Genomic DNA, 27,504 nt, shown 5'->3' on the forward strand with positions numbered 1-27,504 from the left:
AGGGTTCACATGATGCTTCCTGTGCCACATCTCTTCCCTAAACAGAGGACGTCAGTTCCCAGGCCACCAAGCCAGGACTTTCTACCAGCACCAATTAACCGTCTATATCAGTGGTTCCCAAACTTGTTCCACCGCTTGTGTAGTGAAAGCCCCGGGCGGGCCGAGCCGGTTTGTTTACCTGCCACGTCCACAGGTTCGGCCGATTGCAGCTCCCAGTGGCCGCGGTTTGCTGCTCCAGGCCAATGGGAGCTGCTGGAAGTGGCACAGGCTGAGGGATGTACTGGCCGACGCTTCCAGTAGCTCCCATTGGCCTGGAGCAGTGATCCTGCAGACACGACAGGTAAACAAACCGGCCCGGCCCGCCAGGGGCTTTCCCTGCATAAGCGGTGGAACAAGTTTGGGAACCACTGGTCTATATAATTCAAAGGATGAGATTATATGTAGAACAGGACTGACTATGTAAGAGGAGCTGCTGAATAACCACTGGCAATCAATTTAAGATTTGCTTCACATTTATACACTTCAAAAACACTTTACTAGGTGCAAGACACTTTTAGTTTCCATTTTATTGAAGCAATTTAACCACACGTTAAGAATTCTTTACATTACATACAATAAAGGCTCTTAAAGTACTAATGGGCTAAAAGCCAAAGTGCATGGGAAGGAGAGAAAAAATATACAAAAAATACGGAAAAGAACAAATGAACAATCTACAGCAACAAGAGACCCCACAGGGCAACCCCAGCTTACTGAACCCTTTTGTTCACTTTTTTCAGTCTATCTCCAAATCACTGTCTTCACTATAACATGCAGATGGGTTACATATGGAAGTCAGGAGCAGCAGATCCTTCTCTGGGAGCAGACCACACTCCTGTAAAAAAGCCTCCAGGTCCACGGCAAAAAAATCTTCTCCAAGCTGGTCGGTGATTCGGACGAAGTTGCCAATGAGTTCCCCTCCCTTATAGATGAGCAAAGCAGGCAGAGCATTATTCGTAAAGCGAGTGCTGGCACCAATCAGGGAACTCTTTACTCGACAAAATTTGACTGTAGGGTATTCAGCAGCAAGACAGATCATGCAGCCACTCACAGATTCAGAGCCAGGGATGTCATCTTCATAGATGTGGATCATGATCAGCGTGTTCTTGTGTTCTTTATCAACAGTGTCCAAAAACCCTTCCCCACTGCTGATCTCAAAAACCTGCTTAAACTGCTGCCCGCTATGCAGCTGCTGCCTCATCTCCTCCATTCGCTGCTTCCTGTACTGCTGTAAAAAGGCTTCATCATCTTCGCCATCATGAATCATGTTATATTCTTGTAAAGTCATCTATAAGGTGCACAAAGAAACGTCATAAACGCACCAGAGAGAGAAATCTAGAACTCCATACATGTTACATGCAGTTAGTATTTAAATCAAGGATGGACAGAGTTTGACCTGCATCGTTCTTCATCGTTAATACCAAGGTACAGACCATGGAGGCCAGAGTTCCCACCATAAGATACTCCATTTTGGTCCATCCGGAAAGCATATCTGATAAAGACAGAGTTTCCTACATGGGGACTTCTAGCCTCCATAGGCTGGATTAAAAGTGAGTGACTATAATGTGCTCCCATTTTATTCAAATTAGCTATGGCCACATGCTCCAAGTAAGCTGCCAATACTGCTCTTAGATGGGCAGCTTGGACATTATTTCCAATTTGAGTGGATACTGTCAGATTCCCAGTTTGTTTTTTCATCTTTTTTCCCTAAGTAAATAGAGTAAATCTATATTAGAAACTGAACATTTATTTCCATACCAGATTTATTTCTTTGGCAAAAATAAATGTTCCCATGTTTTCTCTGGCATTGGAATTAACTTGGGTTTTGTGGTTATCTTTCAACATCTTGCTTCATTAAGAATTAGTCATCATGCTCTAGGTGTAGGGTTTGTTAGTTTAATGCTGTTGCAGTCAGCAGGGGAACACAAAAAAATCAGTGAAAAACAGTGATTATTTCAGGCAGAGAGAAAATCTCTTTGGAAATGTGAAGTTCGTGTAAATTAAAAACAAACAGATACCTAAAATTCAAGCAATTTCCCCCCATTATCACTTTATGATCTTAAATTGTTGGGCATGAGTGACCAAATGTAACTAATAACTCATGAACATAATACTGGTTTATTGTCAAATAGCACCACCACTTTAGCAACCTGTTCAATCAGATTCATAGGAACTGGTAATACAAGTCAATTGACCAAAACATCCCACTTAGCTTTTAAATAATTTACCACCTCTGCCATTTTCTGCCTTTGATGTCTAATGCTTTCCTGTCAGTTTGAAGACTAAACTGATCTCTTAACATTCATTTACCGTACATTATAATCAATCAGGCCTCCTGGAAAGCAGACAGTCTTACACAACTCTCATTAACTTACAAGATGAAGATATTTTTCAGGCACAGTTGCTGCATTGTCGTTCCCCCCTCCCCCCCCCCCCTTTTTTTTTTTTAAACTGTTTCACAAACTTGGAAATAAATTTGATGAATGCATGCAAGGAAAATACACTGTGTCTGATACAGATTCTGTCAGTGGTCTTGGGCCAGTCACTTATTACTTAACACTTAAGTGTATAACATTTTCAAAGTACTGCACAAACATTAAATCATCTTGACACTACTTCTGGGAGGTAGGTAATCATTGTGCTCGGTCTCAATTTTTCCACCTGTTAAAAGCAATAATAAATAACTACCATGCAATTACCATTCATGATTTTTTGCAAAGCAGCTGAAAAACAGAAACTGCTAAAATTTATTAACACAGAAGTCTCTTACTGTGCTCCTAGGTTACCTTTCCATTGATTTTTTCCTGAAGTTCTTTCTGCTTCTGTTTATCCTCCTCTTCATCCAAGTGAGATCTGCAAGTCATGGATAACTTTTTTATAAGTCGTTCCATCTCTCTGCACTGCTCCTCTCGCTGCTCCGTCTCCAGTTGCTTGAATCTTCGCCAATCATTTATGACACCCTTTGGACCTGAAGGTAAAACATGCAGGTATTTTGCTTAGACAGAAACAATCTTTGTCTATTGCACTTTCCATTCAGGATCTCAGAGTCCTTTACAAATAGCAGTTAAAGGACAGACCATGTTTTAGGCTTATTGTATACTGCTCAATACACTATAATAAAGCATAGGAATGGTAGCAAGTAACTCCCCATTTCTGCAGTTGACTCTTATGTCCTTGAACAAGTCACTCAACTTCGCTGTGTCTGTTTTCTTATCTCTATAATAGACATAAAGCTTACCTACCTATATTACTTTCCTATTAATCTCAAAAGGATGTTGTGAAGATTAATATCTGTACTGAGCTTTGACACATTACCACCATCCAGGTTTAGAGATATCCTCCAGCAGTTAGTATGGAAATGTGTCCTCATCAATTTCACCTTGCTATTATCCTGTTGCTGAGCCCTAATGAAAAGTGCTACTCTTGAATGTCCTATTTATGTATGTCCCAGTTGTGTGGGTACGGATTCCTCTCTCCCAGTCCTGGACAGGCATGCACAGGAGGATAAAATATTTTATGTCACAGTACCTGTATTAACTGCAGTGCCCTCGCTCCTCAGCTCCACCTCCCCACCAATCGTGTCGGGACCGGCGCTCTCTCTGACCTTATCTTCCTTCTCACTGTCCTCATCTTCACTGCTGCTGTAGTAGTACTGGAGCCTCTCACCAAGCAGTTTATCATCTAAAGTAGTCATGGTATTCTAAAGAGAGAGAGGGGTAGGTCAGCATCAATTCTAAAGAGAGAGAGGGGTAGGTCAGCATCAATGCCTCTCTGCTTTATACAACCGCACCCACAAACACTATCAAGTATCACCTCAAATGTACAGCATTAGCCCCATAATCCTCCAGAGAAAAGCATGAAGGTCGGCTATTCAAATGAGAACAGTTTATAAACCACTACCAACAAGACTATGCTGCAACTAGCCAACCTCTTTGTGAATGAATTGATAATAAACACATCTGAAATGATGAGTAAACCAAAAACAAACAACAAAAAGCTCTTTATTACAGTTTTTTCTTCAATAGATAAAGTATGAGGCATTCAAAATATTTATTCAGAGATGATAGTTCTGTTCATTAACAATGGTTCAAGATCACTACATACCCAACCGTAAAACCTGCGCCAATTACATTTCCTTCTGGATTTTTTACATTTATTAAGTTTCAACTTCTAGTATTGTGCACACAATTACTAATGTTTTAGCAATGGCGAATGATGATCGGAACATGATCAATGAGACTAACAGTTGTATGCACTTTTGATAAAGTATCAAAGCCACTAACGCAATTAAAAGCTTGCAGTGAAAATACAGAAAAAACAGGAATGTTACAATACAGTTTTTAAAAATATTAAAAGTTAAATTCTAACCCTTATTCCTTACCCCCACCTTCCCTTACAAAGAAAAGGAGACAGTGCGCAGTATCAACTTGTATCTCAAGAAATATCCTTCAGGGTTTCTTTTAGAAGCTTATCTCTAGGAGATTATTACTAAACATGAAAAATTCTATGTAGGCTCAAAGTTGGCACCTGGTCTCTTTCCAGAATCAAACAGAATCTCAACAAACCTCCAGCAAATCTCTTTTCTCAAATTTATGTAATGCAAGCGTGGAAAAAGAAAGATATATATTTTAACCAGTGGTGCTTTGTGTACTAACAACTGTCAGTTTCACAGGTCATTTCACAATAAGGATAAGCTCTGTAGCAAGAGGGGAACTCTGCTTTTGGCATTAGTCTGTGTAGTTGCAAGTCTGCAATTTTTACAAAATATAATTATATTTATAATTTATATAGTACCAGTGTGCAAATAAATCATTATATTTGGCAAATAAGTTGTTTTTGTTAATCTGCCTGTGCAGGACTCGCAAGCAGTTAACATTTCACAAAGCTCATTTTCACTTTAATAAAACTCAGTTGTAGCATATTACGCAAATTGATAATGCTGGCACCTCAGATACTAGCAGAAGTGCTACAACAAGGCTTGGAAGAATTAGATTTTTACTGGTAAATATTGATTTCACCACACAGACACAAACCAGCAAAAAATATTTACATCGATAATAATCGAAACATACAGATAGGCAAAATAAGAAAAATACTGCTTGAAAACTTATTAGTTTGATTTAAGGATATTTATTTTGTATATGAGGTTGATAATTTGTGTTTTAATGGTTATAAAGCCTTAACTTCTATCATTAAACCATTATTGTCTGACCCTCTGGTAGTTTCCCACAACTATGAACATTTAAATAGATAAATATATTTTAAAAATGCTTAAAAATAATCAATATTATCAGTCAAAACTAAAAAAGTTAAAAATTGAATTTGCCAAGCCAATATGTACTAATCACAATTACCCTTACATCCATCAATTGACCCGAGTTACACCATTTCTCCATCTAAATACCGTTCTGTTGGCTAGAGATTAGCCGATGACAGCAGGAGGAGGATATTCCCTGAAAAAGCTATCTGGGGCATTAGTAATTTACATACACCCTCTAAAACCAAATGGGCGTAAGAGCAAACAGCGTCAAACATAAGAGACCATAAACTGAATTACTGCCTCGGGCTGTAAAGAGAGTTCAGAGCTCCGCTAACAGCTTCCACAACAATTCTCCAGGGCCGAGTTCAGAGCTCCGCTAACAGCTTCCACAACAATTCTCCAGGGCCGATGGAATAAAAGCAAACCCTTCACTGGTGTGAACTGCGACCCGGAAGCGCCTGCTGTAAAACTGAGTAACCTATTTCCAATTTATTTGGGGGGGGGGGGGGGGATGAGTGTGTGTGACTGACTCTATATCATATGTTGATGAGGTGGACCTAATTGTCTTTATTTCTATGACAAGGGCACAATCTATAATGTAAGGAGAAAGTAGTGTTTTTAGGTTTTCTATCAACCACTAGCAGTATCTGCAAACTGTTGAAAGTAGGATTATGCAGATTAATGAGTAGATAGCCAGATGATTCAGGCTAAAAGGTGATGATTACTGAGATTATTTTTCAGAGTAGAGAAAAATTACACAGAAGATATGTTTCAGAGTAGCAGCCGTGTTAGTCTGTATTCGCAAAAAGAAAAGGAGTACTTGTGGCACCTTAGAGACTAACCAATTTATTTCTCCACATAGAATCATAGAATATCAGGGTTGGAAGGGACCTCAGGAGATCATCTAGTCCAACCCCCTGCTCAAAGCAGGACCAATCCCCAATTTTTGCCCCAGATCCCTAAATGGCCCCCTCAAGGATTGAACTCACAATTGAGCATGAGCTTTCGTGAGCTACAGCTCACTTCATCGGATGCAGAAGGATATGGCCTGTATCTACCCTAGAGAAACACAGAGGTAACCAGCTAGTATTTTGGATAAGGTACATTGTCAAATTTGACTAATAGCACAACACAGCACACAGTCAAAAGACAGCTGTATTTTTCTAAGTGTTCATCCATATATGAAACAGGGCTCATGGAGAACGAAAACCAAGGAATGAAAGAAGTTAACGCCCTTAAAACCCCCTGCCAGCTTTAAACTGAGCCAAAAAGTTGCTCTGTCATGCTGAATTTAGGTATTCTATTTTATTTCCATGTACTACTGGAAAGTGTTTAGAGATCCTTAGCATTATGTCTGCTCAAGAAATTAAAGTGTTCATTACATTCAGGAGACCTGGGATTGGAGGCGATTCCCTGTTCTGCAAGAGGTAATTAGTTTTGCTTAAGGGCTTGGTTGTGGGAGAATTCTGATTTCTTTTTACCTTCTCTTCTGCTTGCACACCAAGCAAACTATTTTCCAATACAGAGAAAAGGTAGAGCAAAAGAAACCAGGAAAAAAAAAAAAGTGGGTACCATGTATGCCTGAGGCCTGTATCCTGACACAAAATTCCAATTCTTTCCTGTGTATCAAATGGAACTCAAATTAACAACGATTAATTTACAGGTATTTTCTAGTTATAGTGCACCATCTAACAGGCAGATTTATGTACAAAACAGAGATATTCTGCTTATTTCAAATTAACTCAGAGTGTGTGGAGTGTAACAAATTACACACATGATAAAGCAAGTCTGCAACTATATGTCTTCAAACTGATCACTTCAGTTCTTGCAAGCTAAATAGGGTTGGATTGGGTCAGTTCTTAGATGCAAGACCACCACGGTACAACCCTAGTTCTGCAAAAAGTCATTTTGGTGATTCTGTAGGTAGTTCATTTCTCTTTGAGTTGATAACAAAAAGCATCTCAAGTCCCTCTCTAGTACGGTGCTTTTGTTGTGTACATAGGGGAAAACTTTAGAAGATCGCTCCTGTGCTACCATAAGACAACATTTAATAGTTAACCTACTTATCAATAAATGCTGGCAAGTGTTGATTTCATTGTACAAACACCAATTGAAAAACATATTCCCACCAAAAATTAAAATGTACGGATAGGCAAAGCCAGAAAAATACTGCTTGAAAACTTTTATTAAAGGAGATTTACTTGGCATATTTTGACAATTTGTGTTTTAATGGTTATAATGCTTTAACTTTTTGAATCGGTGTCTAATATTATTACATAATAATGTCTGACCCTCCCCATAACTTCCCGCAACTCTGAAAATTGAAAGAAAAAAAAAAAGATTAACACCCATAAGTTTCCACAACTGTGAAAATTTAAACTGATAAAAATTAAAAAAATGCTTAAAAACAAACATTGACATCATCTACCAAAATAATAAAAAATAAAAATAAAAATCAAATTCTGCCAAACTTAGCTATAATGTTTCACAGAGATCTAATTTGTGCTCAACTTCTATATTTGGTATCTCTATCTCAAACTGGCCTGTTGTTCCTTTTTACTTTCTTTTTGTTTAAAAATTAATTTCAAGACAGAATATTTTAGCACACCTAAAGTTTTTGCCATCAGCAGGAAACCATACAATGGTTTTGACACTTTGCAGATATGAATGTAGATGAAGCCAGTCTCCTGGTCTGTGCTGTTCAAATGCAATGGATTTATTGCAGAATTACTAAACTCAGATTAATGTTATTAAAAATGAATCTCTAATCAAACCAAGTTTATGCCTGCACTGTTTCTGGCTGTTTGCCCCATATATGGCCTATATCTGGGCCTTAGAATGAGGGTGGTCATGTGTACCAGGGAAGAACAAAGGTGGCTCTGAAGACAAACATAGAAAGGAAACAATGTCCTCCTACATTACCATATTTATTAATAGGTTTCAGAGTAGCAGCCGTGTTAGTCTGTATCCGTAAAAAGAAAAGGAGGACTTGTGGCACCTTAGAGACTAACAAATTTATTTGAGCATAAGCTTTCGTGAGCTACAGTATCACTTCACGAAAGCTTATGCTCAAATAAATTTCCATATTTATTAATAAAAAGAAAAGGAGTACTTGTGGCACCTTAGAGACTAACCAATTTATTTGAGCATGAGCTTTCGTGAGCTACAGCTCACTTCATCGGATGCATCCGATGAAGTGAGCTGTAGCTCACGAAAGCTCATGCTCAAATAAATTGGTTAGTCTCTAAGGTGCCACAAGTACTCCTTTTCTTTTTGCAAATACAGACTAACACGGCTGTTACTCTGAAACCTGTCATATTTATTAATGTTACCTGAGCAAAGGGAACAGGAAACCAGTATACACAGCCTGTACCTATAAGAAAACCTGAACGGAATAAATGCACATGTAGTATTTTTTCCCTCCTTGTTTTGTACAAACATTTTAAATAAAAGAAAAGAAAAGAAAAGAAAAGAAAGAAAACGGGCTGGGCCCATAAACTAAAAACAAATCAGGAGACTCACAGTTCCTGGCTCGTTTGCAGGGCTGACCTCTGGGCCACCTCTCCACCAGTGCTGGTCTCGCTGACTATAAATGCAGATGTAGGAACATGTCACAAAGGGACCGAGAAGAGCTCTCTGTGTAACCGATATTTCTCACCATGTTTTACCTTCAGCCTCCAACCCCATCAGCTCTGGAAAGTGCCAGGCCTGGCTACGGAGCTGTAGGCACAGCAGCTCCAGAAGGGATCCTGGGCCACCCCCCCCCACCCACCAGCACCCCCCTCCCTCGCAGACCACCGCTCCGACCCCTCCCCCGACCCATCAGCACCCCCCTCCCTCCCAGACCACCCCCCTCTCCCTTCCCACCCGCACCCCCTCCCTCGCAGACCACCCCTCCGACCCCTCCCCCCTCCCCACCAGCACCCCCCTCCCTCGCAGACCACCGCTCCGACCCTCCCCTGACCCATCAGCACCCCCTTCCCTCCCAGACCACCCCTCCGACCCCTCCCCCGACCCATCAGCACCCCCTCCCAGACCACCCCCCTCTCCCTCCCCACCCGCACCCCCTCCCTCGCAGACCACCCCTCCGACCCCTCCCCCGACCCCCCAGCACTCCCCTCCCTCCCTCCCAGACCCCCCAGCACCCCCTCCCTTCCAGACCACCCTCCTCTCCCTCCCCACCCGCACCCCCTCCCATGCAGACCACCCCTCCTCCCCACCCACCAGCACCCCCCTCCCTCCCAGGCCACCCCTCCCCCGACCCATCAGCACCCCCTTCCCTCCCAGACCACCCCTCCGACCCCTCCCCCGACCATCAGCACCCCCTCCCAGACCACCCCCCTCTCCCTCCCCACCCGCACCCCCTCCCTCGCAGACCACCCCTCCGACCCCTCCCCCGACCCATCAGCACCCCCTCCCCCTCCCACGCAGACCACCCCTCCCCCCGACCCACCAGCACCCCCTCCCTCCCAGAGCACCCCTCCGAACCTCCCCGCCCCCTCCCCGACCACCAGGCAGATCCCCTGCCCCCGCTATCCAGAACCCGGCCCCGCCCCTCTGTCACCTCCCGGCCGGCCCCCGCCTCGCCCCCCGCGCGCGGCCTCCTGGCGCCGCCGCCCGCACCCACCGCTCCGGCGCCCCCCGAGGACGAGCAGCGCAAAGGAGGCCGGGAAAGCAGGGCGGCCCCATTCAGCGAGGGGTGGGGAAGGGGAGAGAGAGACGGTCCCTTGCTGGCAATGGTACAACCCAGCGGCAATGCACGTTGAGCGGACGGGAGCGCAACCACCTCCCAAAAGGGGGGGGGGTTGTTTTCGCCTCGCTAATCGGGATAGGCAGCCTGCGCTCAGCGCCACGCGGAGCTCCAGCAGCTGCCCTGCTCTGACCCACCGGCCCCCCTTCCGCCGGGAATAGAACCCAGGCGTCCTGACCCCCCCCTCCCCCCGGGACTAGAGAGAGTTGGGATCGCCCGGGGGGCCGGGTTTAAACTCGTCCCGCAGCTAGCGCGCCTCCGGCTGCTGCAGCCGCGGGGCCCACGGGGGGCGCTGCGAACGGGCCCCGGGAAAAGGCCCCGCGTGGGGCCAGCGCTCGCCCTCGGGACCCGGCGGAGCATCTCTGTCAGCCGGAGGCGATGTAAGCCTCAAGCCGCCCTCTAAGAAACGGAAAAGGGGGGGGGGGGGAGGTGTCTTTGCTGCTTTTAACAGCAGGCTGCTGTACTGGGCGTTGGGGGCCTGGACTGCTCAAGACCCCAATGCTTGTGGGGGGAGGGGGGGGCTCTTGGAGTTGGCTTCTGGGCTCCCTTTCCTGCTGTTTCACAGCTGATAGGCCCTGATGAAACACAGGAGCCTTGTCCTACGAACAGGCTTATTCAAAGTGACACAAGCGACAAGAGTGAGAGGTGGGAAGTGCTGCCGTTTTCATAATGTGATAAAAATACTGAAATTATAAAGAATTAGTAATAGTGGGTAATCAGCATGTCATAAAAACAAATTTTGTACTTCCAAAATCACTGCTTTTATAATTTATACTCAGGTAAAGGAGAAAATCCCTGGAAATATTCATTTTGATGAGGGGGCTCGCGAGACTGGATATTTTAGTGAAAGGGGTTCACAGGTGGTTAAAGTTTGGGAACCACTGTGCTGGAGGAATGGAGTGAGGTGGGGCGGCGAAAAGGGGACACGAGATAGGGTTTGGTCTCACAAGTTACAAACACACACTTAAGGTGGACAAATCATTTTATTTTTTGCATGCAAATACATGTCAAGTACTGCAAACTTTTTCCATCAATTTTCTCTCAAAACACTGAAAACCATGATGCTCTATTCTGTGACCAGCCAAAGCTAATATCTCTTTACTTCAGTGCTACAGCAAAAAACACACAGAATTCACTCCGCTATTCAGTATTATCACAAAGCCCACCCCACCCCATCTTTCCCCCAACCCACCCCAAATACAGACCATATGGTCCAGCTTTCCCATTTAATCCTATTCCTATAACACAAAGGGAAACATTACAATTTGGAAATTCAAAATTGAAATAAATGGAATAGAATTTATTCCCCTATATATCCCCATTTCATTTTACAGATTTTAAATTATAGTTTTAAATAGAAGCTGAGAATGCACCATAAAAATGAGCATTAAATCCATCGTAGCGATGGTGCCTGCTTTATACATGATGGGTGTACACCATCTTTTATTTCATTTACATTTCAATCGAACAATAGATTTGCAAAGAAAATGTCTAATACAGACGTAAAAATATTCACACTAGAGCTTCACAATCGGTTGTACAATTGACAAACAGGCCTCTTTCCCCAACTTTCCAGCTAAGCAATTTTATAAAACGTAATCAATGCAACAAGAAAAAAAATTTCTTTAACTTCCAGGGAAAAGAATATGCAGTTAACTGTATAAATGCAGACAGCAGATGCTGCAAGCTAACCACAATACTCTAAGTGGCTGTACAGTGGGTATGTGCAGTACAAATAAAAGCCACATGTGTTGTATCACAACTACAGTATAATGTACTTGTTTGCCCAGCGAAGAAAATGCATGCATTTTCATGCCTTGGATTAACTGAGGCCTACACTGGATAAAATTGATGGGATATGTGCAAATGATGTTGGATTTTGATAGTTATAAATGCAGCCAGGCTCTGTTTTATTTCAAACTTTGTTAAACACGAAAGGCCAAGAAAGAGCTTTGGCGACAGTCTTCCTTGAATAAAAGGTTTTTGCTCAAGTGCGGGGAATTTTCATAATTTTGCTGTCTTTATTTTACCCTTGACACTTAGAGTTGTCAGAACACTCCCTTGCCAGCAAAGAGGTGCATTGTGACCACTAGTACCAAGGAGTTAGCTGTGCATTTGTACTGGAAAGAACTGGTCATTTAAAGAGCACATTTATTGTTTTCTGCTTGCAGGAGAGGCCCTTGCATTAGAGGGATTTCCTAACAGAAAAGGATTAAACTATAACAAGTATAACAAGTAATGTGCTCCAAGTACTGTGGATGATTCATTAACTTCTTATTTCGTTAAGATCTAAAATTTCACATTTTCCTTCAGACACAGGTTAATAATGGTGAAAAAAAATTCTTGACAAATATGATAAAGGAGCTGCTAGCAGATACCTCTCAAATAGAGTTTATGTACAACAGCAGATATCTGACAAATTGTGCTTTAACAAAAATAAAATAAAATAAAACCACACACTATCAAATTGTTTTGGGTTTTGACAAAAGATTTTTTTAAATATTCTTTCCACAGGCCTTTCTTTGTGTATAATTTTGTACCTCACTCAGCCCAGAGCACTAACACACAAGAACAGCATTCAGCTCATCAGCATGAATTTAAACTAAAATTTCAAGTGTGTTATCAAAGCAGTAAACTTTTCAAATTATATGTCTACAACTGGTGTCCTTAAGTATCACACTTTAGTATCACTCTGTACTAGTCTATCAAGAACCAACGCCAATTTGCTTTGCAAAAGAAGTCTAACCTATTCTTTGAAAGGTCTAGTATACATTCTACAATGCACAATCTGTATGAACACTAACTCATTCATTTCTTGTTACAGGAACAAAATATCAGTAGCAGGGCAGTCACTCTACTATAATCTAGATCTTAAGAATGTAAATGATACTACTTTGTCATAAAAAAGTAGACAGCATGACATATCGAATTAGAGATTAATGCTAGTCCTAAAACCCACACAGGAAATGAGACAGAACAAGGAATTAATCCAGGTTGTGAGGCAACACATTTTAACTCCGATATTGATACAATTTCTGTATCACTGACATGGAAACCCCGGCTGTACCTCTCCTGAAAAAAAATATGCTCGTCTGCACAGAGCAAAGGAACCACACACTACTCTCTAATCTGCTATGGGCCTTTTTCTGACAGCGTAATATATTTGGCCAAAAACCTAAATGGGATTCTCTACTACTACTACACATGAAGATTAGTCACACTACTTTTAATGTCAGAAAGTTAGCCCTTCCATTGCCCAAAAAGGCACCTGATTTGCAACTAGATACACAAACACATATTGGTTTGTATCAGGTCAACTAACGAAACTTTGCCAAAAATGAACAACCAGAACTATATTCCCATCTGTAGCTTCCACTTATTGGGGCACCAGAGGACATAGTTTAATGGCAAGAATATAATCAGTGTTAAAAACTGTAAGACAATGTTGGCACACTATTAAAAATCCCTCAATTCTTGTGTGTGTCATTCTAGATATTAAAGGTTGAACACAAATTAGCCTGAACCCAGAACTGACTCCTTTACAGAGGAAGCATGTGGTCTTTCTAGAAAGCTACTATATCATGGGATCTTCTGCTGCAGACAAGCACATATAAATACATTTGTTCTTAGACATGCCAGTAAAGTTGGCAGGAATATGTTAGGCTGATGTATTTTCACTGGACAAAACAGACAAACGTATGTAAGCAGCTTATCCCAATTCCCCTCCAGCAGAGCACAACCAAGTTTTAAAATTGCAATTTTAAAATTAAAAAGTTAAGGTAAATACACAAGATCAATTTATGTAGTATATATTCACCCTCAGATCATGCTGAAGATGTTCTGTGGAGTTCTGGAGCACAGAGGGCTCTTTCCCTGAGGGCGAATAAGGACTTTTCAAACCTTTATATTTTCTCTATTTTTGTAACAAAATAGCAATTTAAAATTTAAAAATCTTTTTAAAAAAATTACATTACCTTCAACGTGGAAGATCTCACTGTTTAAATATCCATGAAATAGACATACTGATTTGCATATCCTTTTGGAATTACATACAGCAAATAAAAGTACTTCGGAAGCATTTCAAAAGTAATATAAATTCATATTTACAGAATGGTCTTGATATAAAATATACAACAATCATGTTCATGTCTAGCGTTCTATGTTAATTTGTAACATCAACAGGAAATGAGTTAAGGTGACAAGGTGGTCTAATTCTTGTTCCTAATCATTTCAGGCTGCAAAGTGAAACAAAATACCAGTCTTATTCCAGAGATGAGGTGGCACTGCCTATCAGGGAAGGTACAGTAAATAGCCGAAGAAACCAAGAAAAGGCTACTTCACTGTTATTCTACAAATATTTCTTTACATTTTAGTATTAAATAAGTATGTAAGATCTTCCATACTGACACCAGAATATCAAAACTAACCCTTGGATTTTCAGATATATTTACAACATAATTATTTCATGGACATGTTCATTAAGAGATATCAAAACACCAATATTTTCTCAGTCTAATCAGTAACCCTCAGGGAAATGCCAACCCCCACCCCTCAGAAACGTGCACAAAACAGTTATCAAAATCTTATCTGACATATCGCTGTGATTTTGTAAAATAACTCAGACGACCAGTAACATGATCCTTTTTAAGCATTTTGCTAGCAGGAAAAGCCCTTACAACATACAGTACACCTGGTGAAAGGTTAGCTTGGCTTAAAATATTCCAGTACAATTTTCAGAGTAAACAACTTCACAGAAGTTAATAAAAACATTAAAAAAAGTAAAACATGTACCAAAGAAACTGAAAAGGACAAACAATAAGATAGTAATCACCAGGAGGGAAGGTCTTGCTTTCTTTTCCAAAATGGTGACTGAATTTTTAAACTTTAAAGAAAACTATGCCCAGAGTGCTTGTGTGTGTGTACTCTATCTTCAGTTGACATATCTAATATGAGTTTTCTGTCACATCTTAGCAGGGCACATATTCATACAATTTTCAGCACAACTCTGTAGGTCTGATAATGCTATATTACTGTAGGTTCAATCAATAGTTAGTGAACAAGCAAAATTAAACCTGAATACAAAGTTATGATTAACAATATTTAACCAAGACAATGTAATGAGTATCCAAAAAACCCACTAATTAGTTTAAATTAAAAACAAACAACAACAACAATCAGCAATACCATATTGTTAGTCAGTGCAAACACTACATACAGGGTTTTCACGGGAAAGCCAAGAGCACCTGATTCTTTTGCCAAGTCATCTGGATTCTATAAATGCAGGTGGAGGACTGCATTAAAAAAAACAAACAAACGAAAAAAAAAACACACTGTTACATTAGTGCATAATTTATCAAAATGGTTAAAAATGGATGTGCATATAACTTGGAGAAATCAATACCAAGAACATTAGCTGAAGGATTTAGGCACTTGGGTTACTTTTTGTAACTTTACTTGGACAAGTAGCCTGTATATAACTATCAACAGTACTAAAGCAGAAATGAGAAAAAACAAACAATAACAAATAAAAAAAACTATAGCGAAGCACTGCACCACAGTCCTGCATATAATGCAGTAGTACGAAGCTAAAGTGTGTTAACCCTGTAATAAAGTCTAAAGTACGAATCCCTACCTCTCACTCTTCAATCAGGAAACAATATTCCATGCAAAGTTCCACAACTAAAGAAAAAGCAGCTGCAACAAGATGCAAGTTCCTTTCTCATTAAACAAAATAGAGACAAATAAATTAGTTTTTACTTTCACTAGATGTATCATTGTAGGATCCTGCTAGTTTAAATAACTGAGTTGTTAATCTTCTATAGAAGCCATTTTAAATAAGAACGGCTCAGTTACTGCACCGGATTGCTACAAACTCATAAAAAGCTGCTTTAAGCTTAAGTAAAACAATGTCCAAATTCCATTAATTTGTGGAAAGTGAACGCCTTACCCTAGTAAATTTATCTTTTCAGAATGCTAATGCAAGAGGGGCTTGAAGTATCAAAGAGTCCACAGGAAATGGATGACCCCAATATTATTTTTTTTTAAAAAAAATATACATTATATAATATATATTATATATATAAAAAGCTAGTGTAAATGCTTTCACGGCGTGGTCACAAGCTGGAAAGATGAATGCTTTTCAGCTGTTAACCATTTTGCCATTCGCAATGGGCTTTAAAAAGTCGTTTTTATCCTCAGACATAATGTGAGCACTTTTCAAAATGAGGCTGCCAACATTGACTGATGTGCTGATGGGCAGGCAGCTTGCATTGCTAAAGGATCCTGTGATAGGCTGGCTGAAGCAAGTTACGGGCAGGACTGCTTTCTGCTCCTCCCTGAGGGGAAAAATAAATCATACAAATATTAAACTTCAGCTTAATGCAAAATATCAAGAATAACTGTGCATTAAATGATGCAAATAGTGAAATTAAATGGTAGTTAGTGGAAAGGCAGAATATTTTACTATAGAAGGGTATGCTCACAGAGTAAATGCAGAGTGCCTCGTTTTCAAAGGCACCATTAAATGGTTAAAATACAGTAGCATGGGTGATTCCAGCATAGAGTATTTTGCACTTTTTTGGCATAGAAGAGGTTAGTGGAAATTAAGTTTAATGCCAACCTTGCTGAGACTAGTTTCCCTGAATTCTGGTAATTATAAAAATACTTTTGTATTTGCTGTGCAGTGTGGGAATACATAAAACATAGGTTTATATCAATTGTTACCTAATATATACTGAAAAATAGGTAACACAAATGTATAAAAACTGGTGCACCAATGGTACATTTGGTGGGTTTTATAATCACAAGCCAGTCCTTCCTAGTTCTCAACAGGGAACTCTTCCCACCTCACCATGCACACACACTGCAGATATCTCATCCAAGTATGAGAAGCTAAGCAGTTCCTCTTTAAATAGTCATGTTTTAACCACTCTGATGCTGCTGTTTTGTCTAACACTCACAGAATCACAAGGTCTTCACCTAAACTTTGTCTCTTCTGCTCCAAAGGTTCCTTTTGGTGTTTCTTGAGTGGATGTCCATTCTCTATAGATGTTCCATTGAGCAGCTGGTCATCCCGAGAACTGATACCTAGCTGTATGTCCAGAATCTCCTATGGGAAGAAGATAGGATCGTCCATCAATATTGTGGCTACTTGCTTTGGTAAGTCTTCCGATTTCCATTTATTTTATGTAACGGTTCTGGGGTCAAAGGCTACTCCTAGAATCTCTTCTCCTTTTGGATGTTTCTCCATTCCCTTATCTAAATCATCAATGAAAATGCTGAACAGTACCAGACCCAGGATGGACTCTGCGAGACTATATTAGATACATCCACCTCCTGTTTGACAGCAAACCATTGATAACTACTCTTTGAATACAGTCTTTCAACCAGTTTTTAACTCACTTTATAGTTAACAAGTGGCACAACAAAAGAGATATGGAAACCAGGAGAACCAGTATGCATTATGCAATGCCTTAATGACAGATATCTATTCTTTTTGAATGCATGACTGCTTTAGAGAAGGGCTGTGATGATCCTTTTGTGTGGTATGAAACAAGATCAAAACACTATGACTGCACAATGAAGGTGAAAGAAATAATGTTTAAGGAACTGAATGCAGACTATTAATAGAAGCAAAATATAAAAGACAAAGGCACTGGCAACAACAGGAATATAAAGAGCAAGGACAATTTTTTAATGAATTTAGTATTAGAAATGAAGGGATTTAAAAGTTTTGTTTAAGTAACCATACTGTAATAGACTTTACATTTATTAAAATACTTTTGGTTTCCATTTTGTAAATTGGAGAAAATTACTAATGCTATCTTGTATTTAAGAGAAAAAAAAGTTTAAAAAACTTTTGCAATTAGAGCAACACTGACAACCTGAGATGACTGGGACTAGCACAAAAGCAGCCCAAGTTCTATACTAAAATGGTGCCAAAGAAGATTCAAAGATCAATATAAAACCTACCTTTTTATTTTAAAAGATTTTCCACTATAAACATGAACAAATGATTGATTTTACAAGAAAGTTTCTAGAAACAGCTGAACAACTAATCAAAGAATTCCATGACCTCTTCAAACATGCAGTTCTTGTACATACCTCTATTTGTTCACCCTGCCCATCAGGTTCATCAGTATCAAGGGCTGAAAGCTCTAATTCAATGTCCCGATCTGGCTTTGTGTCTGCACAGTCTTCAATATAGTCAGTCTGCAAATACAAGAGACTTTTCACTTTCTGTATACAATCCTCAAGGATTCAAGTGAAAATGGAAAACAATATAATCCACATTCCTGGGATAAGAGGGGCTGTGGGGGGGGGGGGGGGGAATAAGAAATGGGCAGCTAATTGAATATCAATGGTGTTTTAGATACAGAAAAGATTAGATACTTCCTGCTTACTTGCAGAGTAGTGTAAAGTAAGTTGGTGTTGGAAAGCAATCTTTTTTCAGAGCACACTAGCAGAGGTTTTAGCTTTGTATCACCTACAACTGGAGCAGAGTACAGAGGTCGTTTTCTTGACATAATGTAAATAGCTGGGGGGAGAACTGATGAATATGGACTCTTTCCATCTTCCATGTTTAAGTATACTTCCAGTTAAGTGTATCTACCCGTGCCCAGCAATCCATAAGGGTGTAATAAAACAGAACTCATTTCTGTGGAGTCCCTCCATGATCAAGCCACCTCCGGACTGAGAAGCAGTACAGCAAATGCATCTGCTTGCTCTCAGACACTGAACCGTGTGCAGCAGCAGTAACTAACCCAAAAGAGCAGGTTATAAGTATTTTTAAATGTCACACTTCCAAATATATACCCAAAAACCTCAGTGATCTGATACATCCCAATCATCCTTTTCTTTACCTCACCATTCCTCAAATCAATTTCCTTGCTTAAAAGATTTAAGGTAAGGCGACTGCCTTCATCTAGGGAATTCCACTTCTGTTGCATGGCTAGTGCATTAGCCTCTCTCTGAAGTAACAATGAATTACTTTTGGCCTGTGTGGGGGGGGGAAAAACATAATAGTTACTCAATTACATTTAAACTTTGTATTGTTAGACTGCAAAACAAACCTCCCCACACAAAGAACAGCTCTCTCTAAACGGGCAATTATATATTTGTATGCAGTGTATTCTGAGAATACATATCAGGGAAAAAATTTCTTCCCCAATCCCAGGGCTGGATCCTGCAAATACCAATACTTAACAGACAAGGCACTTTCTGCCACGAGCAATCCTATTCAAATAAATGGGACTGCTCAGGTTAATAAGCACCAAACCTGGTGTTAAGTGTTAATAGGAACACGCTCTAGCTTTCTCAATCCTATCAGTCACTTTGGTAATTGTACAATTAAATTCTGCAAAGCATTTTGAGATAGTTTGTATGAAAAACACTATATTATATAAAGTTGTAATAATGGTACATCATCTTACTTGTTGTAGTTCAATGCTCAGTAGATCTCCAGTACTAGAATGCTTTCTGTGAGCAGATAAATCAGTAACTATGAATCTTTCCCTTTAAAGAAAAAAGCAGCTGTTATTGTCATAGACAGTGATAAAAGAATGAATCGTTTTCTCAATGACCCCTCAATTTGCAATTCTTTGCAATTTAGCTCTAAACAGCTTAGGCATCTGGATAAAAGTGGTGTGTATGAAATAATACTTAGCACTTTACAAACATTACCTAGTCAGTCCTCACAACACCCCTGTGAGGTAGGCAAGTACCTTCATTTTACATATAGGGAAACCAGGGTGGGTAAAATAAATGATTTTTAAAAAAAAAACAGATTTTTTTTTTATTTAAATCGGATTTTTTTTTATTAAATGCTTTTTGAGGAAAAAACCTATATAAAGATAGTTTTAATTAAGATACATTGTAGCTCAAAGGTATCTCATCATGGAATAGGGATTATAAATTCTAATTCTATAGTATAAAACAATATATTCATGTAATGTTCAAGAAAAGTTTTGTAAATGAGTTCCAATAGTTCATGGATTAAGGAGACAAGACTATTTTCTTCCTTTGGACTAATTCATTCCAAATTGAGAAATCATTTGGGACCTGAAAAAGCAGAGAAGGTTGTTTTTCTTTTCCAGATTATGAACAAATAGGAAAATGAAGGTGAAGACGACTGAGTTAGCTGCAAAAGCCAATATTTTAAATTTCTCCTGTTGACCTGGCTGACAGAGTCGATTTAATTTTTGTGTTTTTTAAAAAAATATTTCATTTAACTATTTTAGTTAAAAAAATTTTTAAGAAAAACAAACCTGATTTCAAAAAACTTGAATGTTTAACTAAATTCAAAAATTCATATGCTTGTTTTGTTAAAATATTATATGTTTCCTGTTGAAGAAAAAAACCCAGAATATGTAATGTTGTTGTTTTAGTTAAATAAAACAATTTAAATGTCTGTCTGGTGATGTTCTCCTCCTAATACAGCATGGCAAGAAAATCCTCCAAATATTAATGATTAACTTGTTGAATTGGAGATAGTTCACTCCCAATGACTTCATAAATATCTGCTTCAATTACCTTTGGTAAATGAAATAAGCAAACAATCATTCATTTTCTGATATAGCTGTAAAACTAACCTGAAAAGTTTTCAAAATAAATCACTTTAAAAATGTATAGAGTGTATCTTCTAAAAATGAAACCTACATCTATTTCCGAGTTGTGAAGAATATGTATAAGGTTATACCAACCAACAAGAATGCACTTTTATGTAGAAATCCATGATTAAATCAAGTCTTCCTGACTAGTGATTTAAATGATTTAAAAGAGGATTTAAATCAAATCCACCCTGAGGGAAACTGAGGCAGAGAAGTTAAGTGACTTGTTGAAGGCCGCATATGGCAATCAATATCTGGATTGGGATTACAGCTCAACAGTCGCTGGTTCCCAGTTCTGTGACCGGTCCACTTCAGCACACTGATGCTAACAATAGCTACATCAGATTTACCCTAGTTTAATTATTGGAATTGGTAATTCCAATGCTTGATGTTGCATAAAGCTAAAGCACTTGCCATGTTTAAAATTACTAGGCAATTCATATTCTAGATTTTTTTTTTCCTTCTGCCTGGGATTTTTAGAGTAGCTGTAAATTATAGAACAACAGTCTGAACAAATGCCACTAGGGAAAGTTCATACCGTTCTATATAGCGTGCTGATGAAGTAGAATCTGAGCCACAGGAACTCCATCTTGAATCAACAGCATTGACGTAAGGGACATAATCTATAACAAATTAAGGTACAATTCAATGTCTTCCCAGTTTCAATAAGAGAATATGGATATACACAGAGTTATTAACTGTCCACTGCAGTAATCTAAATGCCTGTGTGGTGTTATGCGGTGCTGGCAATAAGAAGCATTTACTGTACCTGATACACTGATGGGCTTAGTAGCACTTCCTTGGGAAGCAGTGGCCTGAATAGGATCTGTTGTGTGATAACCTGTGCGGGATGATCTGGAGATCGCACCCCACTTGGAGATGATCGGTCCATCACTAAAGGGAATTATAGGATCTTCTTCCTTTACCCTTCTTTGAGTTTCAAACAGATGAACTCTCCTCTTAACATCTCCACTGTCCAAATCCTATACGTTTAGGAGAGGTACAAGAAGCTGATTTGCATTTCAACACATTTGGTTGGGTCATTCAAAAGGCCAGGAGTCATTAAATAACCACTATTACACAAGGTGATTAGCACCAACCTGACAAGCTAGCAAGCTGGGAAGGGACATAATGACTCTTACCTATTGTGATTTAGTGGCCAGCTGGCACCAGACAGTGATTAACAGTGGAACAGAACACACTTCTGTTTTTTTAAAGCTTTACCGTTTCCTCTCAGAAAAAAAGCCCAGCTGCTGTAAAACACCATTTCCACAGTATCACCCTCAACATCCTTGCTAATACTGGAGGAAGGTGGGGTACAGGTAGCAGAGAATTGAGACATGATTACCCTTATGGTGCAGGATGCACGAGTGGCAGCTACTTGATCATACCAGAGTAGGACAGTAATCCCCAATATGCATATGAGACCTTACTTATCCAAAATGAGGTCATCTCCCTGGATGTGCATTAAATAGGTTTTAGTCTCCAGTTTATTCAAACCTCAATTAATTTTGTGTACCCAATTTCAATCCAATAAAACAAGGTTATGCTGTATTTTCGTTCAATTATATTTCCATATATTTCAAGGTTTCATGGTTGGGGTTTTTTTTTTGTTTTTTTACTGTAGGAGGATACGTACATTCCAAAAGCCTTTTAGCAGAGCGAGAGCTATGTTCAAGGGAAATTACACAAACGAAATAAATGATTAAAGTTTATGCAGAATACTCTGTTCTATGGTGTGTAGTGCAAGTTTTAGCTTTTTCATATCTTCTCTGGAGAACTAACACTGCTGAAGGCACTCACTTCAAAATAAAAATTATCTGAAACAATGAGAAAGATGGAATAGGAAAATCTGCTCAGATCCCCAAAGAGAAAAAAATAATTTGCTCAAGGCCAAGCAGTTCTGAGAACCTCACTTAAAGTTAGCTGGAATCCTATTAATCCAATGGAGATGTCTGCCTAACTCTGACACATTGGCCCATGCTAGGCTGTCAAATCCACCACACAGGATTGTCCTGTCACTATTACACTATTGTAGACATCTCTTAAATGGGAAACGCTATGCATGAGTGGAGGAAGAAACTGCTGAAGGTGCACAGTTTTGCAAGCAACCTGACCAGAAGTGGAAGTCCTTATTATACAGCCTCGTAGTAGTCCATCCATTCATCTCTTCAGTGTAACAAAAAGGTCTGAGGAATAGGAGTCCCGAAATATAAATTATTTACTGAAGAATTATTATTATTTATGGCCAACAGTAAATTTTATTTACACTGATTTGGTATTAAAGTAGTTTGTCTTAAATCTAAGAATGTTATAAACACCACTGCATTTTTTTCATTGATAAGAGGATAGTTTGTTTACATCACTTGGCAAAAGTTTGTTCCAAACAGTTTAGAATGAGCTGAACCAGTTTAACCTCAAGACTTGGTATTTTAGTTTATTTACAAGAGGCCTGGCAATCAAATTAAGTTTGGCAATCAAATGGAAACACTTGCAGCACTTTCCACCCCATGAGTGAGCAGGCAGAGCACAGAACAGCCATACCATTAACACAGCATTTGAATTGGCAATTACATCCTTGGGCTCTGAGTCGATGGCATTTATGCAGGAACCAATAGTACCACAGGACCAGGGTGAGTAGTGTGAAAGATGGTCTTCCTCAAATTTAGCACCACTCAAGTCACTAACACTTTCCGAGAACTATTGAAAAGGAAGAAAAAAAGGTACAAAAAACAAAGGGAATTTAGTATTTAAGTGTTTATACAGAAAAACTGCTTACTGTGAACTATTAAATCAATCTGCTTCAAGACATGAAGCAGGTAGTCTAAGGCCGTGTCCATGCTGGGGATTTGCCTCAATTTCTGCCATCAACGGCCAACCACTGGTAAATCTGCATCAACCCTTAGCACAAAACCACTGTAAGCCACATTTTGAACCTGAGAAGCTTACTGCTTCCAAGCAGGAGTAAGCTTCACCTGTACAAATAGTTGCTTTGCCTCCTGACACTTTGGGTTGGCACCAGTGCACTTTAATGACCGTATTTGGGGCAAATCACTAGGGTAGTGAAAACTTAAGAGAAAGAAATGCATTTTTCCTGTACTAAAGTTATATCAAGCAAACCTTGGTAGAACAAAACTCAGAAATCTCCAGCCTGAGTAAGGCCATAACCAGGACTTGATGGCAGATCTGTAACAATACGTAACCCTTAAAATAACTATTTGTGATAACTTAGAATAAACACCAACAAAGGGGCTTTTTAGCCAAGATCTATTTTGAATATTTTCATTCTTATGTGTATAGAAAAAGAGAATGCAAGATTGGGTTTTTCTCCTCCAAGACACACTGCCAGTTCTTATGCCTTGCTTCCTAAGCCTCACTTGCATTTTGCTACTGTCATACCACACAGCTAAATGTTTTACAAGGGCCTTGTCACTTTTTATTTCAGTATGCGCATTCTTTGGGATTACAGGCACATATGAACTTTCTCATCATGTGATAGCGCCATTAAGAACAAGAAAATAAAATGGAAGGATTCTTCCTAATGGAAAAAAATGTATCCACTGTGCTTTACACAGAAGTCTGAAGGTTCATAAGAGGCTCCAATCACAGTTAATTACAACTGATATCTGTGATATGCTGTTGATATGATTTATTAGTCTAACTGCATAGAAGATCTGTGTGAAACTCTACACCAGTTTCTATGGTATAAGAGTCTTAACAATAAATTAACACTGTGCTACAAAGTTAAGCTGCCTTTAAGTTAAACCAATTCTTCACTTAATTTTGGCCTTCTGTCAGTGATCAAGTGTAACATCAGCTTAATATCCAACATTTTCTTTCTTAGGGAGATTATATCTTGTACTTGCAGGGGAATGAACTTGATCTAATAGAATCACAGAAGAGTGAGATAGAAAAGCTCTCCTGTTAAGTGCAGAAAAAGGAAGCAAAAATACCATGAAATTCTTTGGTTTCTCACCTCTGTGCTGAAGTCAACACTGAAGAGAGGAGAAGGTGGTGTTGGAGACTGTGTTGCCATAGGAAGGGTTGAGGACACAAGAGGTGTTTTTTGAGAGTGGTATTGTGCCCATTGCTCTGGCTTCCGTCTTAACTGATCATCGTAACTGGTCTTCAAGTGACCACAAGGCTCCTAGAGTAAACAACGGGAGGAGGGCATCAACGTATGAATATTCACAGCAGGATCATGCAGGTAATTTACAGGTTTCTCATAGCTGCCAACACATAGAAGAATAAACAAGGAACAGTCACAGCTACCTTACCAAATACCAGTTGAAAGGCATATATTTGTATACAGGAGAGAAAACAATGGAGACAAGGTAAGGAACGTGTACAGCATGGTGTCAAATTTAGTCCATGTTTAATTATGGTTCATAGGCCCTGCTATAAATTTAGGAGCCATCTGCCCCTCATCCCCACTGTGATCTCCCACTGATGTCACTGGGAGATTCAGAGTGCGATCCAGGGGATAATCTGGCCATTACACCATAACTCAACTTTTAGGTATTTTTCATTCAGTACATTATCGTCATACTCAGCATCATTCAGTGTGAAAATCTGCTCCCTTGTATCGCCACCACTAATTCTTCCCTTTGTTTTTTCTTCCTTTTCCATCCTCCTGTGTCTGCATCTCCTTTGTTCTTTCCTTTGGATTTCCTTCTCTGCAGCAACTCCTAATTCCTACCTCCCCTTGGGTTTAACTCCCTGTTATTTCCCAGTCCATATGCTACAATGCTCCGCAATAAAACAGTTACAGTTCCAACTGAAGTGTCATCACTGGAGCTGACACTCCAACGAGATTAATAGGGGGCAGGAGAGTTCAAACCCCCGAGTTACTGTCAGAAGCCATCTGCACATGCAAGCAAACATTACTGTATTGATTACATTAAGTTTACATTTTAAAGGTTTTCTCTGCAACCACAAGGGCTAGAAATGTACTTAAAAAAAAAAAAAAAAGAGACAGCTGAGATTCTGAACAATCTGACTATATCCTCTGGGCTATATAAATACATTTAGCAGGCCAGATCTGGCCCGCAGACCATACATTTGACATCCCTGGGTCAGGATCCTTTGGACTGGAGTCCCATTTTTAGATGTCACTATAGGACCTAGGCAGAGGGAGATGCATCTTGGATCCCAAGCGTCTTCCTCAATGCATAGAGTCATGTCATAATGTGAATCAAAGAAATGGGAGTAGGCAACATCTAGGATGTGTGTAATTAATTCAGCTGATGTGTGTTTGTAAGCAGAGGAGCAAAGGGGTCTAAGATAGCCCTACCCAAAAGGACAAAGATCTGCCTATTATGGTTTGAAAAATAACTTGTTTTGGGGTTGCTGCTTGACAAGTGTAACCCAAGGCAAGAAAAGAGCTCTGGGCTAATTAGGTGGTATGATTTCGGTCATGACTTTTAAAGTAAATCATATCCTTTTCTTTTCCACTCTCACCTACCCTTGGTAAAGGCACAGTCCTCTGCTCATTTGGAGGTTGGCAAGCCATGGAGTAATACCCATCCAACGAATTATATCTTTCGCGCAATGATGTCTGACAGACAGATGAGTGCATCACATCCATTGGAGGTAAAGAATTGCTCCTAATAATGTCATCCCTTGGGTACATCTGTGGACGCCAGATGCGCCTGCTGTCATACACCGGAGCATACATTCCGGAAGGGACGGGAGGAACTGGTCCATACGGTTGCGGAGGAGGAGGTTGGTAAGGAGAATTCAGTCGCTCTCGAGGGGGAAATGTACTGTAATGATCGGCATATGGCACGGAAGCAGGTGGGAGGGAGGATTCTGGAACGTTACCGGACCTCACAAAGCGAGGAACACAGGGAGCCACACCAGCTGGTACTGTTGGAGGTGGTGGGTAGTATCCTTGAAAATTGGAAAAAAGCATATTTAATTTGGTCTCAATAGGATCAGAATTTTAAAACAGTTCTAAAATTTTAAGTAGCACTTGATACTGACTTCAGAGTCAAGTGTCTTGTTTCTACAGGTCCCCTGTTAACTCCCTCACTTCTCTGTGGATGAGCACTGCATGTTTGAAAACTGGGTCTGCAGGGGCAGTACTAACACTGTACAGTGTGTTCACAGGACCAGACGTTGTTGGGAGGGGGGGCAGAGGAGCAGTATATTCCACCATATGGTAGCACTTTTACAAGAACAGGTGGCAATTTAGCACTTCCTCTCCAAACCTGTGTGTGTGTATTTTTTATATATGAGGTTAGATAGATACTTTTAAAGAAAAAGGTCTGTCATCTCTGTTTATATCTCAGCATTTTGGGTCTAAAGAATTCTGAGGGTCTTTAAGCCATCAGCTGGCAAGTGGTTTATTTTTTACACTGCAGAATAGATCATTTCCCCCTCCTATACCCTACTCTGACAGCTGGGACCTGCCTGAAGTTAGAACAAATGATACAGCAGTTTTCTTGGCTGCACTTAATAGGAACCTCTTTCTTCTATCTAACATGGTGCTTGTTAGCTTCCCAAAATACCAAGCACAGTATGCAGAGGCACTTGGTACATAGAGTGTCTCCCTCTCAGGTCTCTGCCTAGATGAATACTCAAACAAACCATTCCTCAAGGGCATACAGACATTTGTGCAGTCTATGAGAGGCACACTGGGACTGTCTGTGTACACCGATGGCAAGAAAAGATTTGGGAAAAGCTTGAATTATTCAGGTCTGTAAATGCTAGTGGGAAATGCACAACCTGAACTAAATTCCGCCCATGGATGCACACAGACTGAAGTCAGACCCATACACACTGGAGCGCAGAGACTGGCTCTCGTTGTGGGTGAGCAGTAAAGAACTGGACACATGGAGGGGTGAGGA

The 27,504-nt window shown here is 39.9% G+C and overlaps 2 protein-coding genes across 14 annotated transcripts in view; both read right to left on the minus strand.

Moving 5' to 3' along the window:
* Window positions 1–546: 546 nt before the first annotated feature.
* PDCL (phosducin like) lies at window positions 547–10,018 on the minus strand. Of its 3 annotated transcripts, none has more exons than XM_073314099.1 (5): window positions 9,924–10,018; window positions 8,819–8,882; window positions 3,565–3,736; window positions 2,823–3,004; window positions 547–1,324 (listed from the first exon to the last, which is right to left on the minus strand). In XM_073314099.1, exons 1-5 carry the CDS (start codon window positions 9,983–9,985, stop codon window positions 773–775), a joined length of 1,032 nt encoding a protein of 343 aa, XP_073170200.1. In that variant the 5' UTR covers window positions 9,986–10,018; the 3' UTR covers window positions 547–772. The 3 variants fall into 3 exon arrangements, with proteins under 3 accessions (XP_073170200.1, XP_073170199.1, XP_073170201.1); XM_073314098.1 differs by having other exon boundaries at window positions 9,861–9,949; XM_073314100.1 differs by lacking the exon at window positions 9,924–10,018 and adding an exon at window positions 8,965–9,060.
* A 992-nt stretch (window positions 10,019–11,010) lies between these two features.
* RC3H2 (ring finger and CCCH-type domains 2) overlaps window positions 11,011–27,504 on the minus strand; it is a 40,091-nt gene continuing 23,597 nt past the window's right edge. For 7 of the 11 annotated variants that reach the window (XM_073314087.1, XM_073314085.1, XM_073314084.1 and 4 more), the window contains 10 exons: window positions 26,118–26,545; window positions 24,630–24,800; window positions 23,198–23,353; window positions 21,423–21,636; window positions 21,192–21,276; window positions 19,478–19,559; window positions 18,908–19,042; window positions 18,150–18,257; window positions 17,006–17,154; window positions 11,011–16,381 (listed from right to left, as the gene is read on the minus strand). In XM_073314087.1, coding sequence (XP_073170188.1) covers window positions 16,186–16,381; window positions 17,006–17,154; window positions 18,150–18,257; window positions 18,908–19,042; window positions 19,478–19,559; window positions 21,192–21,276; window positions 21,423–21,636; window positions 23,198–23,353; window positions 24,630–24,800; window positions 26,118–26,545 — 1,724 coding nt within the window. In that variant the 3' untranslated portion in view covers window positions 11,011–16,185. The remainder of the gene's footprint in view (window positions 16,382–17,005; window positions 17,155–18,149; window positions 18,258–18,907; window positions 19,043–19,477; window positions 19,560–21,191; window positions 21,277–21,422; window positions 21,637–23,197; window positions 23,354–24,629; window positions 24,801–26,117; window positions 26,546–27,504) is intronic. The other 4 variants (XM_073314092.1, XM_073314090.1, XM_073314091.1 and 1 more) reach the window with 4 other exon arrangements.

Source organism: Lepidochelys kempii, chromosome 16, assembly GCF_965140265.1.
Source record: "Lepidochelys kempii isolate rLepKem1 chromosome 16, rLepKem1.hap2, whole genome shotgun sequence".
NCBI classification, from domain to species: Eukaryota; Metazoa; Chordata; order Testudines; family Cheloniidae; genus Lepidochelys; species Lepidochelys kempii.